A 17,385-nucleotide genomic window follows, 5' to 3' on the forward strand; every position below is an offset into this window, starting at 1 on the left:
AGAACCCTTATCTTCGCCATTCTCCCGTTATGAAAGACTGCTTCAGGAAACAACATTTGACTGTATAGAACAGCTCATTTGATCACTTGTCATTATGCTCATTTGGTGAATTTATGCTTCTGGGAAAATGTAGTTCACTATATTCTGTTAAACAGAGACTGGAAGCTACCAGTGTGTTTTACAGGATTGACAAAATAAAGAGATCTCTGTGTGTGTGTTTAGGTGTGTTTCCTCCCAGGTTAGCTCTACTCTGACCATCGTAAGTCCGTAAGCAACAGCACCATGAAGTCCTTATCTTTAAACAACACACCGAGAGTAGCAAAGTAAACAGGCCTCATCTAAAACAACAGCCCGAGTAGTGTTGCTGCTCTCCTGATAGCAGGGAGCCTGCCACAGCCTCCTTCCCTTCCGCTAGCTGGCGTGGGTGATTGGAACGAACACGTGTACTCTATTGAAGGACCGCAAACACATTTTCGGGCAGTGTACCTACCAGGACTGCTAGACAACATGCCCTTATCTGATCCAGGAGACGAGACAGCGGCAGAGAGGCCCCAGCAAGCTGTGCTGGAGCCCGAGATAAGAAGATGCAATGCTAACACAGAGATGAGACAGGGACAGATCTGGACAACTACAGGCTGCACAACACATTTCTCCATTCATTCTGCTTCTCCCATTAATTTACTATTTCATTCAATGGGGTGCTATTCTTGTTTTCATAATGGACATTTTTATTTGGATGCATTTGGGATATTACTGCTCAATGTGGAAATATTGTTTGGCTTTTATAACTACTAATACTTCTGCTTGAGTTCTGGTAGACGCTGTTCCTTCCATTACTCAGGGAATGCAGTGTTTGTGTTCCATGTATTTTCTAATAGAGCAGTTTGGTTATCTTCATGGAGTGTGGATGGCTCACCTTGTCCTTCTTCTGTTTTTCATCTTGATATAGGAGCCACCTCTCTCCATCGTTGCTGTAGGCCACCTTGTAGGAGCCGACGAACTGGACATGGCCAAAGTCCTTGGCCCCCTGGGTGATGATGCCGGTGATTTTAGTAGGCAGGAGCATGTCAACCTGAGAGACAGAGAGGGAGATAAAGAGTGGGGTGGGTGGGGTGGAGGGGAGGGGAGAGAGAAATAAACTTAGTCACCTCTCTGACTCAGCTACACGAAAGTGTCAGTGATGCTGAATTTTCTCCATCCAGTCCGTCAGCATCTTTTCTCTTCTTATCTCCAGAGACGATTTATAAAGACATTGTACATTTGGTTGCAAGAAGTAACCTTCAATTATTCACAGCATATTGAACAACAAGGCCTCTCCTCAGCAGAGCAGAAATCGCCAGCCATTGCAGCTTCTGAGAGTCCGGGCAGCATCATATGGGTAAATGTTTTAACACTCTCATTTGTAGCCTACATCAAAGGGCTTGGTAGTAAACAGTGTAGCTGTTACATCATTTACTTTTAAGGTTCAATTATTCCTCATTATTTAGAGCTAACACAACAGTCCATGTTACTGGCTGTTGTGTTAAGCCTGGACTTTAACACGCAATAACAACAATGTTCAGAATGTACCATAACTATCTGTTTTACTATCACCAAGCCCATGCAGGATTTCATGCAATTACCACCAATTAAGTCAATGGTTTGTCTGGGTTAGCATCTCTATATTTATTTTGCGTTGACTAATGTATGTGAATTCACAATGCCAAAAACAATACATTGGAAGAACCTGCGAGCAAGGCACACTGAATGTAAGATGGGTATCCCTAGAGTATAGAACTGTGCATTGAGGGAAAATGTATCTATAGTATCTGAGCAGAATTATGGACTTATAGGTGTTTTCACTTTGTCTTTCATAATTTAGCCTCAATCAACATAGCCTTGCATCTGAGGAAATGAACAAACAAATGTGTGCATGTTGAGTCCCTAATCATGCCAGGTTGCATCCCACAGAGGAACCAGGGAGAAGAACAGGTAATGTTCGGGTCATACATTTTGTATTCTGTCAACGATAAGATCCTTTAAATCTCTTTCACATGACATTAAAAATACCACCTTAATGCGTGGCTTAAGGATCAAATAAATTGCCTGACATTGCACTCTCAGGTAATGTCTTAGAGCTCAACATAGTAACCATGGATGACAGTTTAAAAGAGGAACCATAAATACTTTTCGACCACAAATGATCCAGAAGTCCAGGGCGGCAGAAAGTCTAGTGGTTAAACGTGTTGGGCCAGTAACTGAAAGTTACTGGTTCGATTCCCAAGTTGACTCGGTGAAAAATCTGTTGATATGCACTTTAGCAAGGCACTTAACCCTAGTTGCGCTGGATAAGAGTGTCTGCTAAATTACTCAAATGTAAATGTCTGGATTTGAAAAATGAAAAACATTTGCTGACCACTATCATCAAACTCTCTGCAGTTGCATGGCCAAACTGTGGTGGCAAAGTATCTGTCTATAACATCATGACTGTAACTGTCTTTTCAGATCCATGGACAACAAGTCCCATGCACGTGCTGGAGAGCGGACAGGCTGAGTTTTGCCATTGCATGGAAACTAATAAAACATATTGACAGAGAGAGAATGGCGGTCAAAAAGGAGAGAGGGGAAGTACGATTCAGAGAGCTGGATTTCCTAAACTGAATTTACAACATGCAGCAGGAGCCCATAGATTATCCCGATTAGTCTGGTCAGAGTGAGTATGTGATAGTGTGGCTTCTCTCTCATGTTTTCAAGACCCTCACATGACTCTACGTTACTGTACATCATTCCAGACATTATATTATTATGCATTGCAATACAATTTTACATGAACCTTTTAGTCATTTAGCAGAAGTTTTTATCCAGGGTGACTTACAGGAGCATTTAGGATTCATGTAGGCTGTAGATTCTTCACGGGATTCAAACCAATACCATTTCGAGTACTGGACCAACTCTCTCTTAACTGGTAGGCTACCTGCCGCCCAATACAACATATCACAATGCATTACACACACAAACATGCCTCACTATGGCGCGTGTTGCACATGAGCTCACATCTCCACAACACCTGTCATGAAGCCCAGATATTGCTTCAGAGCATGCCTTCAGTCCTGTTCAACCCTCCCAGCTCCTGACAGACTTCGGGGTGAATCCCCAGGGAGTCATAGAAGTTTTCACTACAGACACCCTGTTGGAGGAGCAGGAAGGCAGGCTCAGGCCTGCTCTGTGACTTTTAAGGAGGAAAAGCCATGGCTTGCTGTCAATCTTTCTGTGCTCTTCTAAAACAGAGTTACGTGATATGGAGTAAGCAGCCAGCTCTTGGGTTTCTGAAAACAACATAAAATGGGTTCGCTCTTTGCGGTAGTACTTCAGTTGCACAGTTATGGTCCTAATTTAAGTCCTGGTACAAGGGCACTTTACCTTGACATCATGTAGGAGATTATACACATGGGCTTAAATTGTTTGCTATGAATACACTATTCATGAGATACCTCCTTCAAAACCAGAATTGAAAGACCCTTTGTCCTCTTTGTTTAACGAAGTGTTCATGTCTGTTTCTGAGGGGGGGAGGCTACAGTATGTTCTTATTGTGCATATAAATACATTTATGGTAACCTCTCTTTTATAATTACAATAATTGCAAACAGCTTTAGAGGGAAGCTGCTCATTGAGAAAAGGAGTGACACGTCACATTGTAATGCTTGATTACCCTCCAAGCAGAGCACAGCGCAGAGGTAATCTCATTCTGGCCAACCAGTCAAGTCTGCCACCAAAACAAAGGCACGCTTGAAGGGGAACCTGTAATTGCTGTCACAGGTAGCGGTCAAAAAATACGACCGCCTCTGGCGCAGCCGGCTCCCAACACTTTGATGGCCCAAACCGAATTAAAGGGTGAGATAAGCTTGTTAGAGCCAGGCAACCCCCCAACCTTCCCCCAACACACTTAACCCTGGCACACCGGAGGCTTTTGAAGTCTTTGCAGCAACCTCTGCATGGTTGTGGTGGAGAAAGACACACAAAAAAACAATACCAGCATTCCTTTCTTTCTCTGTCTCCTTCTCTTCGGGGGAGTAGAAGACGACACAAGAGTCCCACCCCCCCAACCCCTGTTGTCCATTTCCACCCATTTCCCCCAACTGCGGAAAACATTTGCGTATTCACAAAATGTATTTTGGAGAATTAATTAGCACTGCCCCTGCAACACCTGGGGGTGCTAGAATTTGTGTCATGGTGCTAAGAGGCGACATATGCATGTGTTTCTCACAGACAAAGAGAGAGCGAGAGAGAGAGAGAGAGAGAGAGAGAGTGAGAGAGAGAGAGAGTAAGGGGAGAGAAACTCCCTCGTCTGCTCATTAAGATGAAAGTCGACGTGTAATCCCCATGTCCATATTTGAAGTGGTGGTGTTGTCTGAGGGCTGACTGCTGTAGAGGAACACAGTTATCCCCTCTGCTGCTCCATACCATACATCTATAGCAGCAGACAGCAGCTAGCTCCCCCTCAAGCTGTGCTGATTTAATTGTGTGTGTTGAAGACTCATTTAATCTACACTGCTCATATAACCTGACCCAATTTCTATCCTGCGGGGAAGTGTGCATGTGCTTGTGTGTGTGCCTGGGTTTGTGAGTGTGTGTGGAGTGTACACAGTGCACAGGACAGGAGCCAGGTTAGTATACTGTAAGTACAGTTCGTGCAGGGATGTGGACTGGACAGGATGATATCATGGCCCATCAACCCCAAACTGGGGCCGCCATCGTTAAAGCTTAAAGCAGAGGTGTGAGAGGAATAGGCCAATTCCCATGGTTTTCCCTAGCGTGACATCTGTGCTCAGAAAACTAGATAGGAGTGTCTCTTCCTGTATCTTAGCAAGGGGCCCTGTATTTGAATAAAACACCATAGTATCGAGACATGCAAGTATAATGCTGTTGAGTTTCTTTTTATGAAGGGAGAAATGTGTGTGAGTTTCTATATGTCAACTGTTTGAGTCAACACAGATCCCGACCTGTGAATCCCCTAGCAACCCACAAAACAGGCTTCAAGCATGTTCTAGAACACCACCTCAATGGATTTAACAGGCCAAACGCGCTCAGGGAAAGCCTGTTGAAGAGGTGGTCGTGTCGAGGCTTAAGCCTGATGACCTGATAATCACAGTCTTGGCTCCAACTCCAGACCAACTGGGAGACACCACATGGGAATATAAGAGTGTAACACCTAACACCTAACACACACACACACACACACACAATCCCAACTCCCAACTCCCAACCCCTTCAATGACTACCGTTTCCACTTGAGGCAGCGGGATGTCAAATCACATAAGGCCTCCGCTGAGCACTGACATGGCAAAAGGCGGGTTCTGTCAAGTAAGAGGTGTGTACACCTCTGTTGCCTCGGGGCCTAACTCACAGTGGAGATACTAAAGGCTCAGTACTGGCTGTATTGGCGTGAGACCAGCCCCTGCTGGGATGAGCTAAGTGCAAGACATGCAAAGTTCAACACAGAACTTCCTGCTCGCTCTGACAAATCGACCTGTGTGCACTGCTTTTAACAGTGCCACATGTCGCCTCACCCTCCTAGAGCAAAGGTTCAGTGACAGTTGTGGCGCATACCGAATCCACTTTAGGAAAAAAGTGTCAAGCGTTGAGTGGAAATACTTGGCTATGTGGGGAAAATTGTGGAGAAATATTGGTGACAGCTTCCCAATATTGGTCAAAAATGAGCTAATAAAAGTGTGCATCTTCAAGCCAGAGTGGTAGTTTTAAGCCTTCCAGTAAACTGTAAATCGAAGGACACTACGAAGCAGTCAATGTTCGAGCCAATTATTTTCTCATGTCCTTGGTATTAGCATGCATCACATTTCCTTTGTCCCTCCCTCCTTTCCTCACCTCACTCTGTTTCCTTTGACAAACTTAGCACAAACAACTGTCAAATACTCTTTCCACCCTAGGTATAGACTGTTCTCTCTGCTACCGCACGGCAAGCGGTAGCAGTGCACCACATCTGGAACCTACAGGACCTTGAACAGCTTCTGCCCCCAAGCCATAAGACTGCTACACAAGATCAAATGGCAACCCAAACTACCTGTATTGAACTCTCTTGTACTTACTATTTACACACTGGATTCTACCCACACACTCACTTACACTGACACATCAACACACATTTCCCACTCACCACATATGCTGCTACTGTCTATTTATTATCCTGTTGCCTCGTCTCTTTACCCCTACCTATATGTTCTTAGCTACCTCAATTACCACTGCACCTCGACTCCCTACTGGTACTCCCTTTATATAGCCATGTTATTTTTACTCGGTATCGTTCATAATTCACTGTGTATTTATTCCTTGTCACTATTTCTATTTTTATATTCGTATCTTTATCATTACCTCCGCATTGTTGGAAAATGACTCGTAAGTAAGCGTTTCACTGTTAAATAAAATTATATTGTATCTGATGTGAAAAAACGTTATACCCAAACATGCAGGTGTAAAACTGTTGAGTGCCTTTGAGGAGAGACGACTGTGATCAGAGTGAATTTGACACAGCACACACAGTTGAAAAGACTTGACAGCTTTTCATTTAGTGGGAGCCTTTTTCCCCCATCATTAAAACCAGCGGGCCCAAGCTAAGTGCTTGAGAAGAAGATTTAAGCTTAAATTCACCTGGGCGACAAAAGACAGAATGGATTATAAAAACACAATTAAGGCGGGGAATCAATTTCCAAAAGAAAACTTGGATCAAATCCAGTTATTAAAAGGTAAACATTCTACATCCTTCTGGAAAATAAATTCCATGTTTCTAGGGATGGGCTAGAGATAGACTCTGCTTGTCTCATTAACTCAAATCAAATGGGTGGAAGGAAACGGCCGTGGAATCAACCACGCTGGCAGATCATTTAAAGCACCCATTCATCCTTTGTAATGTTATTTTTAAATCATCACTGTATGTCTAATAAATCACTGTGTGTGTTTATTTAATGAAAATAACTCACTGCTCTGCCCCTTTAAAGCTTTGACAATGTGGAGGGACTCCATTGGTTCAGTGTGTCATGTCCCATATCTGCTGGAGAGTAGAGAGAGACACAAATCCACGGGGCGTATCCAAATAATACCTGCTTTCTCCTGAAGTGTGCAGCCGTTCTAATCCCCACACATTTAAAAGCATTGGATTGGTGTAGGCATGGGCTATAGTATCCATTATTTCCTTTTAAATCCATGAAGGGAAGTAAACAAGTGCACTCTTTGGGAGAAAGGATAGATTATTGGGATGCAGTCAGAAATGACCTCGACTGACCTGTACCCCCACACATTGACTCGGTACCGGTACCCCCTGTATAAAGCCTCATTATTGTTATGCAAATGTTCTGTGTTAGTTTTTGAAATATATATTTTTTTTTACTTTAGTTGATTTAGTAAATATTTATTAACTCTTGAACTGCATTATTGGTTAAGGGCTTGTAAGTAAGGTCTACACCTGTTGTATTCGGCCCATGTGACAAATAGACTTTGATTTGATTTGGTCTTACAACAGCAGAGAGAACGCTGGAAATTCCACCCACTGTGATTCTCATAAACAGCATTTACGTTGGATTTGGCAGGTGGCAGGGTTAACACAGGGTTAAGACTTACAGATCAGGCACAGAGTAGTATGTCTGTACTCTCTTTTCATCTACAATACTGGGATAAAGGGCAGCCATTAATTTTGTTCAAAAATCGATTACAAGTTTATTATACGTTTCTCTTTCCTTAGTGGTCTTAGTGAGTGCTAAAAGTCGCAAGTGTGAAGCATGCATGCACACACACACGCGCACGCACACACGCGCGCACACACGCAAACACACGCACACACACACAAAGACTGTTGACAGACACAAACTGTGAATGCCAAGCAAGTCCTCTAATATGATCTATACCTAGTTCCCTCTAGTGTTGCACCCTTTCTTAAAATGGACAGCTCCAGATCAATCATATTATCATCGTGTGTGACTGACAAGATGCTACATCTACAAGGTGCTCCATCTACTTGTGAATATTCAATAAGAATCTCTGATAGAAAAGCAATGAGATAAGCATATGGATACAAGTCTGGTCTTGGAGTGGGAGATTGGCTTTGATATATGTTGAAACAGCCAGATAGACATGTAGAATGCATAGGAGGCAATCTGGGCAGCACTGATTTGAGTCGAGGCGCCTTCAATCCTTACGTTCCTACAGATGCCTGAGATTAAGGCTCTCTCTCTCTCTGCTGGAAACTCATGAATCAATCATTCAAAGATAAAAAATAGAATAAATAAATAAATAAAATAAAAACATCCAGCATCAGTTGAGGAGAAAAGAGACAGGGGGATGAGGCCGACGTGTGCTAGAAGATAAGAAGAGAGAAGATAATGAAAGGTGAGGTGTAGCATTATCCAGGCTCAAAGGAGGGCTGTTCGTTTAAAGATGTGATGGCTGGGGGACACTAAAAAGCACCCAACTGAATCCGGGAAGCAGATGGATCTAGCGTCCCCACAGTAACTTCATTTGGAGGCTAATTGAATAAGCGCGCTAGCTGCGTGGAAATTGAATAAAATAGAGCTAAGTAAGGGCCATATTGGACTGGATTGAAATTAGACTCCGCCAATAATGCTTTCATTAAATTAGTATCAGATGTGTTTTTCAAATGAGTTTAAGTTACTTCTAAGATATTCCTGGAATCATGAATTCACATTTGATGTTCTAATGATTACAAGAGACAATGACGTTTGGCGTTACCAAAGATTCCTGAGCAACAGCTCTTAAAATGTTTTTCTCTATTTTTCTCTACAGGCCCCCTGGAGATGAGTATGATGAGTGTACCGACCACGAGTCTCATTGTTAGTCTCATCCTGTACTCTGCCCTGGTGGACCAGTCCACACACCTGCCCTAGAGGACCAGTCCACACACCTGCACCTAGAAACATATGCAAGCGCACGCACGCACGCACAGATACACGCACACACACATACACACACACATGATACAGGCTCCATATTTCATATTTGCCACCTTCATCGAATATCACAGCTGTGGCTAAATGGTTGTGTGCTTCTCTCTGATTGCATTGGGAACCACCTGGAGATTTTGTATCTGTAACACTCTTTCTTCAATTAGTTCAGCAAGGCAACTTGGCCGCAGGTGCTGTTCCTATTGATTCCCTTATGCGTGTGGAGTAATAGGACAAATAATGATAAAATGCCAGGTAGCACCGAGAATAAAGAATGCATTTTAACTGATTAGAATTTTGAACGCTCATGGATCCTCAGTCTGCGCGGACAAAATGCCATCATGAATACTTTGGACTAGATCAATATGGAAGGCTGGCAATAGCAATAGTTAGGCTGCAGGGGACTCTGCTGACTGCCTGAGAATACATGACCAGATGCCTCCAGTGGTCCCACAGGGGGCCTATCCTGAAGGACACCGAGGACAGATCACCCTTCAACACTCCCAATTACTTGTTGCATTCCACTTTTTCACCATGCATGTCATTTAATCAAAACACCAGTGTCTTCTTTCTCCCAGACAATCAAAATCCCTCTATCACACAGCTTTTGACTGCTTTGGAGAGAGACATGCTTCAACTCTGAGCTGTGTTCTGCATAAACACTCAAGACAAGATGTGAGTTTCAACCGGGAGGCATTAGAACAGTTCTCCAGTGTAGATGGAAATAAACATCCAGCTAATTTTATTGATTAAAGAGATTGAGTTTGTGGTCAGAGCAGTATTGCATCAATTTCATTAGGGAAGCAGTGCCTTGCAGAAGCCAAGTAATCATCATACCATAATAATACTTTCATTTCCGCAAATACATGTGAAGAGGAACAGAGCAGGTATCTATCAAGTATTACTTGTAATTAACATCCCTGTTACGCTGCTGAACCCCTAAATACGCCTGGGGCGGCCAGTAGCGCTGTTTCCCTTTATGTGGATCTCAGCTTTAAGGGATTTACTGCAAATGATAGGCATTTAGAGACATGCCTACTGTATGCTTTCACCCACATTACGTTTTAAAAGCAGAGCAATCAGAAACACTCCTCTCAACGCATCATTCTGAGCAGTAATGGAGAATCCATCCATCATCCAATCATTGCCTTGTTTTAAAGCTGTTTATTATCCATTTCTGCTCCAATTTCCTACTGAATCGGATCCCATTGCGCTCTGACAATTACGACAGGGTGGCTGGCCTTTGGTCCCTAACCCCATTATGACACACGTTACTCTGTCAGGAACACAGTCCAACCTGCTCGAATGAGCAAGTAACCAGCAGGGTAATAACCAGCAGGGCAGTAACCAGCAGGGCAGTAACCAGCAGGCCAGTAACCATCAGGACAGTAACCAGCAGGCCAGTAACCAGCAGGCCAGTAACCATCGGGCCAGTAACCATCAGGGCAGTAACCAGCCGGGCAGTAACCAGCAGGGCAGTAACCGTTCCTGTAGGTTCATGCTCTACAACATCCGCAGAGTACGACCCTGCCTCACACAGGAAGCGGCGCAGGTCCTAATCCAGGCACTCGTCATCTCCCGTCTGGATTACTGCAACTCGCTGTTGGCTGGGCTCCCTGCCTGTGCCATTAAACCCCTACAACTCATCCAGAACGCCGCAGCCCGTCTGGTGTTCAACCTTCCCAAGTTCTCTCACGTCACCCCGCTCCTCCGCTCTCTCCACTGGCTTCCAGTTGAAGCTCGCATCCGCTACAAGACCATGGTGCTTGCCTACGGAGCTGTGAGGGGAACGGCACCTCAGTACCTCCAGGCTCTGATCAGGCCCTACACCCAAACAAGGGCACTGCGTTCATCCACCTCTGGCCTGCTCGCCTCCCTACCACTGAGGAAGTACAGTTCCCGCTCAGTCCAGTCAAAACTGTTCGCTGCTCTGGCCCCCCAATGGTGGAACAAACTCCCTCACGACGCCAGGACAGCGGAGTCAATCACCACCTTCCGGAGACACCTGAAACCCCACCTCTTTAAGGAATACCTAGGATAGGATAAAGTAATCCCTCTCACCCCCCTTAAAAGATTTAGATGCACTACTGTTCCACTGGATGTCATAAGGTGAATGCACCAATTTGTAAGTCGCTCTGGATAAGAGCGTCTGCTAAATGACTTAAATGTAAATGTTAAATGTAACCAGCAGGGTAGTTGTACAGCTATGGCTGTAGTTACTGCATTACACTCTTAGAAAAAAGGGTTCCAAAAGGGTTCTCTGGCTGTCCCCATAGGAAAACCCTTTTGGGTTCCATGTAGAAGCCTATATGGAAAGGGTTCTACATGGAACTCAAAAGGGTTCTACCTGCAACCAAAAAGGGTTATTCAAAGGGTTCTCCTATGAGGACAGTAGAAAAACCCTTTTAGGTTGTATTGTAGTGTAGCGACTCGCTGATAATTGACTAAGGCAGTGCGCTGCATTTAATATTATCAGAGACCAGTTACACACATGCCCAACTGGTTCTCTCTCAAAGTTTCCATGCAGACATCCCCCCACCCCCCTCCTCTCCCTACTCCCCATCATCAGAGCTGGGTATAATTATCAGGGTGCCACAGACAATCACCACACAAATTTATCACTGTACTGGAGATAATTAGCTGTGAAAATGAAGTGGCCAAGGGATGACAAACGAGCAGGCGAAATGGGATTTATTTTATAGCTTGTTCATAACCTTTGCAGGTTATTGAGAGCAGAATAAATGGATACATCCCAACTGAAGTAGCATGACGACCCAGACATTGTGCAGGTGGTTCTGCCCGATTACTGGGTGACAAATGTCCTTGTAGCAGTCTGGTAAAGTGTTTTGTATTGCCAGTTGATTAACTCATAAACAACTCAAAGCAGTACAGTGTACAGTGTTACAAGACAGGCCGTGTTTTGTTCTTAAATATTGTAAAGTAACAAAACCTTTAAACTCCAACAAATGTAAGATAAATTGTTGTCTGTATGACGCCAGCTCCACAGGAGAAAGATAGTGGAATGAGCCCTAGCATCAATCAGTCCTGTCTTATAGTGGAGTGGCTTGGCAGGACCACCCTCTTTATATGTACCCATTGATTCTTGAAGAATATAACTTAGAAATGCCTCATGAGCTTAGTTTAGCTGTCGCATCCCATCAGAACCCAAACTATAAACTTTGTTTTACTCCAATGTTTGTAAACAAAGTGAATGTAATACTGCACAGCCTAAAAACATGGTTAAAATTAGAATTTTGATGTCATGGATGGTCAGTCCTTGCATTCATAGAATACCTCAGATTTTTACAGACACAGAGGTGAAGAGGCTTTGTTATTGTTTCTACTGCTGATTGCTGCTTTAACATGCTAGCCCAGTACCTACATTCACCCCAACACAGTTTCCAATAAATGCTTTTTTCTACATATTTCAGTTGGCCAGTGCACAGCAGTAATGCCACGTTGAAGTATGGCTGAGAAGTTAACATCATATCTCCACAACATGAACCAAGGCGGTAACTCCCTCTCACAGGGCTCTCTGGGACATCCAAAGGGGGCTTGTATTGCATTTAATCCTCCTTGCAGAGCAAAAAGACGACACTGAACCACCAGAGCAGTGCTCACAGGCCATATTTCATCTCTCTGCCGCTGCCACAGGGACATGTAAGCTTATAAGAAAGGCTGGATAGAGGGACTTAAACATGGTCTACTGAGGTGAAAGCAATTTGTTTACAGTCCTTTGGTTCCTCACTTACAGTGGTGAGGTGCTGCTTCCTATTAGAAGTACTATTTTACACAGGAAAACAATAATGTTGGAAAGGGTGAGGTTATTTTGAAATGAATAAATAGTCTGTTATGAGGTCCCAACAACTACTGGAATACCACATTTGAATTCCAGTTTTGTCTTCATAGGGGAATACGCAAGACATTGAGAATACAGTAGATACAGTGACATCAGAAGAGTATTCACACCCCTTGACTTTTTCCACATTTTGTGGTGTTACAGGCTGAATTTAAAATGGATTACATTTATATTGTGTCACTGGCCTAAACATATTTCCACATCATGTCAAAGTGGAATTATGTTTTTTGAAATGTTTACTAATGAATGAAAAATCAATAATAGTGCATAACATATATTTTTTTTATGACTACCTCATCTCTGTACCCAACACATACACTTATATGTAAAGTCCCTCAGTTAAGCAGTGATTTCAAACACAGATTCAACCACAAAGTTTTCCAATGCCTCACAAAGAAGGGCATCTATTGGTAGATGGGTAAAAAAATGTAAGCAGACATTGAATATCCGTTTGAGCATGGTGAATTTACTAATTACACTTTGGATGGTGTATCAATACACCCAGTCACTACAAAGATACAGAAGTCCTTCCTAACTCAGTTGCCGGAGAGGAAAGAAACCGCTCAGGGATTTCACCAATGGTGACTTTAAAACAATTACAGAGTTCAATGGCTGTGATAAGAGACAGCTGAGGATGGATCAACAACATTGTAGTTATTCCACAATACTAACCTATATTACAGAGTGAAAAGAAGGAAGCCTGTACAGAATATAAATATTCCAAAACATGTCACCTGTTTGCAATAAGGCACAACAGTAAAACAGCAAAAAATGTGGCAAAGAAATTAACTTTATGTCCTGAACACGAAGCGTTATGAATACGAACCATCATGTTATGAGTATGCTTGTCATCGGCAAGGACTAGGGAGTTTTTGAGGATAAAAATAAACAGAATAGAGCTAAGCACAGGCAAAATCCTAGAGGAAAACCGGGTTTAGTCTGCTTTCCAACATACACTGGGAAACAAACGTACCTTTCAGCAGGACAATAACCTTAAACACGAGGAGAAATATACACTGGAGTTGCTTACCAAGACGTCATTGTTCCACAGTGGCCTAGTTACAGTTTTGACTTAAATTGGCTTGAATATCTATGGCAAGAACTAACTTGACAGAGTCTGAAGAATTTTAATAATGTGCAAATATTGTACAATCCATCTGTGCAAAGCTCTTAGACACTTATCCAGAAAGACTCACAGCTGTAATCGCTGCCAAAGTCAATTCTAACATGTATTGACACAGGGGTGTGAATACCTATGTAAATTATACATTTTTGTATTTCTTTTTCAATCAATGTGGAAACATTTAAAAAAATATGTTTTCACTTTGTCATTATGGAGTATTTTGTGTATGGGTGAGAGAAAAATATATTTAACACATTTTTACTCATGTTGTAACAACAAAATGTGGAATATGTCAAGGGGCGTGAATACTTTCTGAAGGCACTGTATAAATGTGCGTGTGTTTGTGCAGGCGAGCGTGTTTGCGTGCGTACATGCGTGTGTGTGTGTTAGTGTTGCACGGTACACAGTCTCCCCTGCCTCACGTCTCTCCCAGTCAAGATCATCTTTGCTTGAGCCTCGAACTGACTTTGCGTGTGAATGACATCATGGGTCTTAAAGAGACAATGCACAGTTTTATAAAATAAGCGATTGGTTATTCTATGCATGATCAGTACCATAATATAAGACCCAAATGCAAGGTAAACAGATAGTTTTTCATCTGTAGCCTCATGAAAACAAGCTCAATATCTCAATGCACGTACACACTCCTACTGAATATGCATTCACCTGTATTGTGAATAGGTCTAGGTTACTGTACATCTTGATTTACCCAGTTTACCAATAGAGATAAATTATTACAATTGTAGTGTTATGTAGTTAGACTGGTACAAACCAACGTGAAATTGATTGTATTTTTATATAATTGATTCATTAATGCATACATTCAAATACCTACATTTCCAAATGCAATGATATTGAGCTAGAAAGATCTGTCTGGATCAAATGCCATTCTGTGACTGGCTAATACGCCTTGTTTTTTGCTGTGGTATGGTTTGGTATTGTTTTGGTATAAGTATTGTGATGGTATCGCGTATCGTGATACTAAACTTGAAGTCAAAATTCTGGTATCGTGACAAAACTAGTCTGTGTGTGTGTGCATGCTTGCTAAAGGGTATTTTAAAAGAGAGGTGGGTGAGGGGTCTGACTGAGAAATAATACATAACAGGTCCATCTGCACTGGACACCTGACAGTGAGAAAGAACTGAAGGGGAAATTCCAGGAAAGTTTCACACAGTGTTGAGTCATAGTTAAAAACACACACCCTCTATTATGGAAACGGCAGGGGAGGAATGCCTGTAGAATGCATGTCATCATGAAGTGCTCTGGTCCTACACAATTAGGTTTTAGAACAAACATCAGAACTATGACACCACCGCATGATCAGCGTTTGATCATCTCACAATGCAGTGGTGGCTTGTCTATGCAAAACACCATTAACTAGGGCCTGGCTTGTTTATCATAGTCTACACAGACATCTGTTAGTCTTACACTGATGTCGCTTAGGTCAAGAGCTTAAACATAACGGTGTTCTAATATTTTCTGTGTTTGTGTTGCCATAGCAGAATCTCCCTGTGTCTTATGGATTTGAGTGATGGCAATGTTTAACTTCCTGTGGATATGAGAGTAGTGCATTCCCACAGTTTCAAGCATTCTGCTCAGTCACTTCATAACAATAATGATTACAACACTTGTCTCACCACTGGGCTCCTTAGTACGCTGCATGACCAGTTAAAGTATGGAGAGAAGCAGTGGAAAGCAGTGCTGGGGTACGGAGAGGAGGGAGTTTTGCTAGACAAACGGGATGATATTATGTTATGGGATGCTGTTCTTGGGTTTCTACAGTACACTACTAAAGTCTCTCTGCTCACCAATCTGTATGGGTGACTCTAGGAAAATGATGCTTTTATAACCTTATAACCTCACTATTCCCAAACAATTTGAGTCAAGACCTGAAGAGATTTTGGTGTTATTTTTCAGGACACTCAGCACATCAAGTTTACACTTTAATGTAGGGCAGTTACTTCAATAACAAACTGGTAACTAGAAAGTAATTCTGTTGCCTGTCTAATATACTGTAAGATAGTCACAATGAGAGAAGGACAAAGAAGGCCAAACTCAAATGTGCATTCTTAATAATGACACTAGTCCAGCATAATGCCTAGTTAACTTTCAGACAATCAATGGACTATCAGAAGTTAAGAGGCAGAGATTAAGCACTCCATTCCTCCTTTGGTCATTTCTTTTCTGAGGACTGTTTAGCATAACCAGCCAGTCTTACTACTGCTCAAACAATACATGCCAGAAGTTCCATATGTATTCTATGCTGTAGCAGGGATATTGTGAAACTTGAAAAGCACAGTGTCTGGAATGTTCCCTTTGCTATATGGACATGTTAATGTGCATAATTAACTAATCAGCTTATGCCAGCTGGAACGCTTGGCAGCTCGCTTCGATGGCTTCCAGCTTCCATCCTGGCAACATCTTGACAGATTATAGTTCAGGCTCCTCATGTGTAATTGCATCTCCCACAAGGCGTGAATAGATTAAGCAGATATATACAGAAGATGTAGTTTGATTTGATATTTTATGTTGTCTTGAAAAACAAATTAATTAATATGTAACTTGGAATTTATTGATATAAGCTAAAAAAATTGCACTCAAACTCTCAGGTAAGGAAAAACGTAGTATAGCCTGTCCCAAATGTAATATCTACAGTGCATTCGGAAAGTATTCAGACCCCTTCCCTTTTTCCACATTTAGTTACATTACAGCCTTATTCTAAAATTGATTAAATTATTATTTTTCCTTATCAATCTACACAAAATATCCCATAATGAAAAAGTGAAAACACACAAAAAAAACAGAAATAACTTATTTACATAAGTATTCAGACCCTTTCCTATGAAACTCGAAATTGAGCTCAAGAGCATCCTGTTTCCATTGATCATCCTTGATGATTCTAAAACTTGGAGTCCACCTATGGTAAATTCAATTGATTGGACATGATTTGGAAAGGCACCTGTCTACATAACGTCCCACAGTTGACAGTGCATGTCAGACAAAAACCAAGCCATGAGGTCGAAGGAATTGTCCATAGAGCTCCTAGACAGGATTGTGTCGTGGCAAAGATCTGTGGAAGGGTACCAATACATTTCTGCAGCTTTGAAGGTCACCAAGAAAATAGTGGCCTCCATCATTCCTAAATGGAAGACGTTTGGAACCACCAAGACTCTTCCTAGAGCTGGCTGCTTTGTCGAACTGCGCAATCGGGGGAGAGGGAGGTGACCAAGAATTCCGATGGTCACTCTGACAGAGCTCCAGAGTTCTTCTGTGGAGATGGGAGAACCTTCCAGAAAGACAACCATCTCTGCAGCACTCCATCAATCAGGCCTTTATGGTAGAGTAGCCAGACCAGAGCCACTCCTCAGTAAAAGGCACATGATGGCCTGCTTGGAGTTTGCCAAAAGGCATCTAAAGGTCTCTCAGACCATGAGAAACAAGATTATCTTTGGCCTGAA

General features: G+C 42.5%; 1 protein-coding gene across 3 annotated transcripts in view; it reads right to left on the reverse strand.

Annotated features, from left to right (window-relative positions):
* The window catches only part of LOC115111165 (EGF-like repeat and discoidin I-like domain-containing protein 3), a 228,777-nt gene that overhangs the window by 26,221 nt on the left and 185,171 nt on the right, over positions 1 to 17,385 (reverse strand). For all 3 annotated transcript variants that reach the window (XM_065011424.1, XM_065011423.1, XM_065011422.1), the window contains one exon: positions 917 to 1,072. In XM_065011424.1, coding sequence (XP_064867496.1) covers positions 917 to 1,072 — 156 coding nt within the window. The remainder of the gene's footprint in view (positions 1 to 916; positions 1,073 to 17,385) is intronic.

Source organism: Oncorhynchus nerka, linkage group LG27 (genome assembly GCF_034236695.1).
Source record: "Oncorhynchus nerka isolate Pitt River linkage group LG27, Oner_Uvic_2.0, whole genome shotgun sequence".
Taxonomy (NCBI): domain Eukaryota; kingdom Metazoa; phylum Chordata; class Actinopteri; order Salmoniformes; family Salmonidae; genus Oncorhynchus; species Oncorhynchus nerka.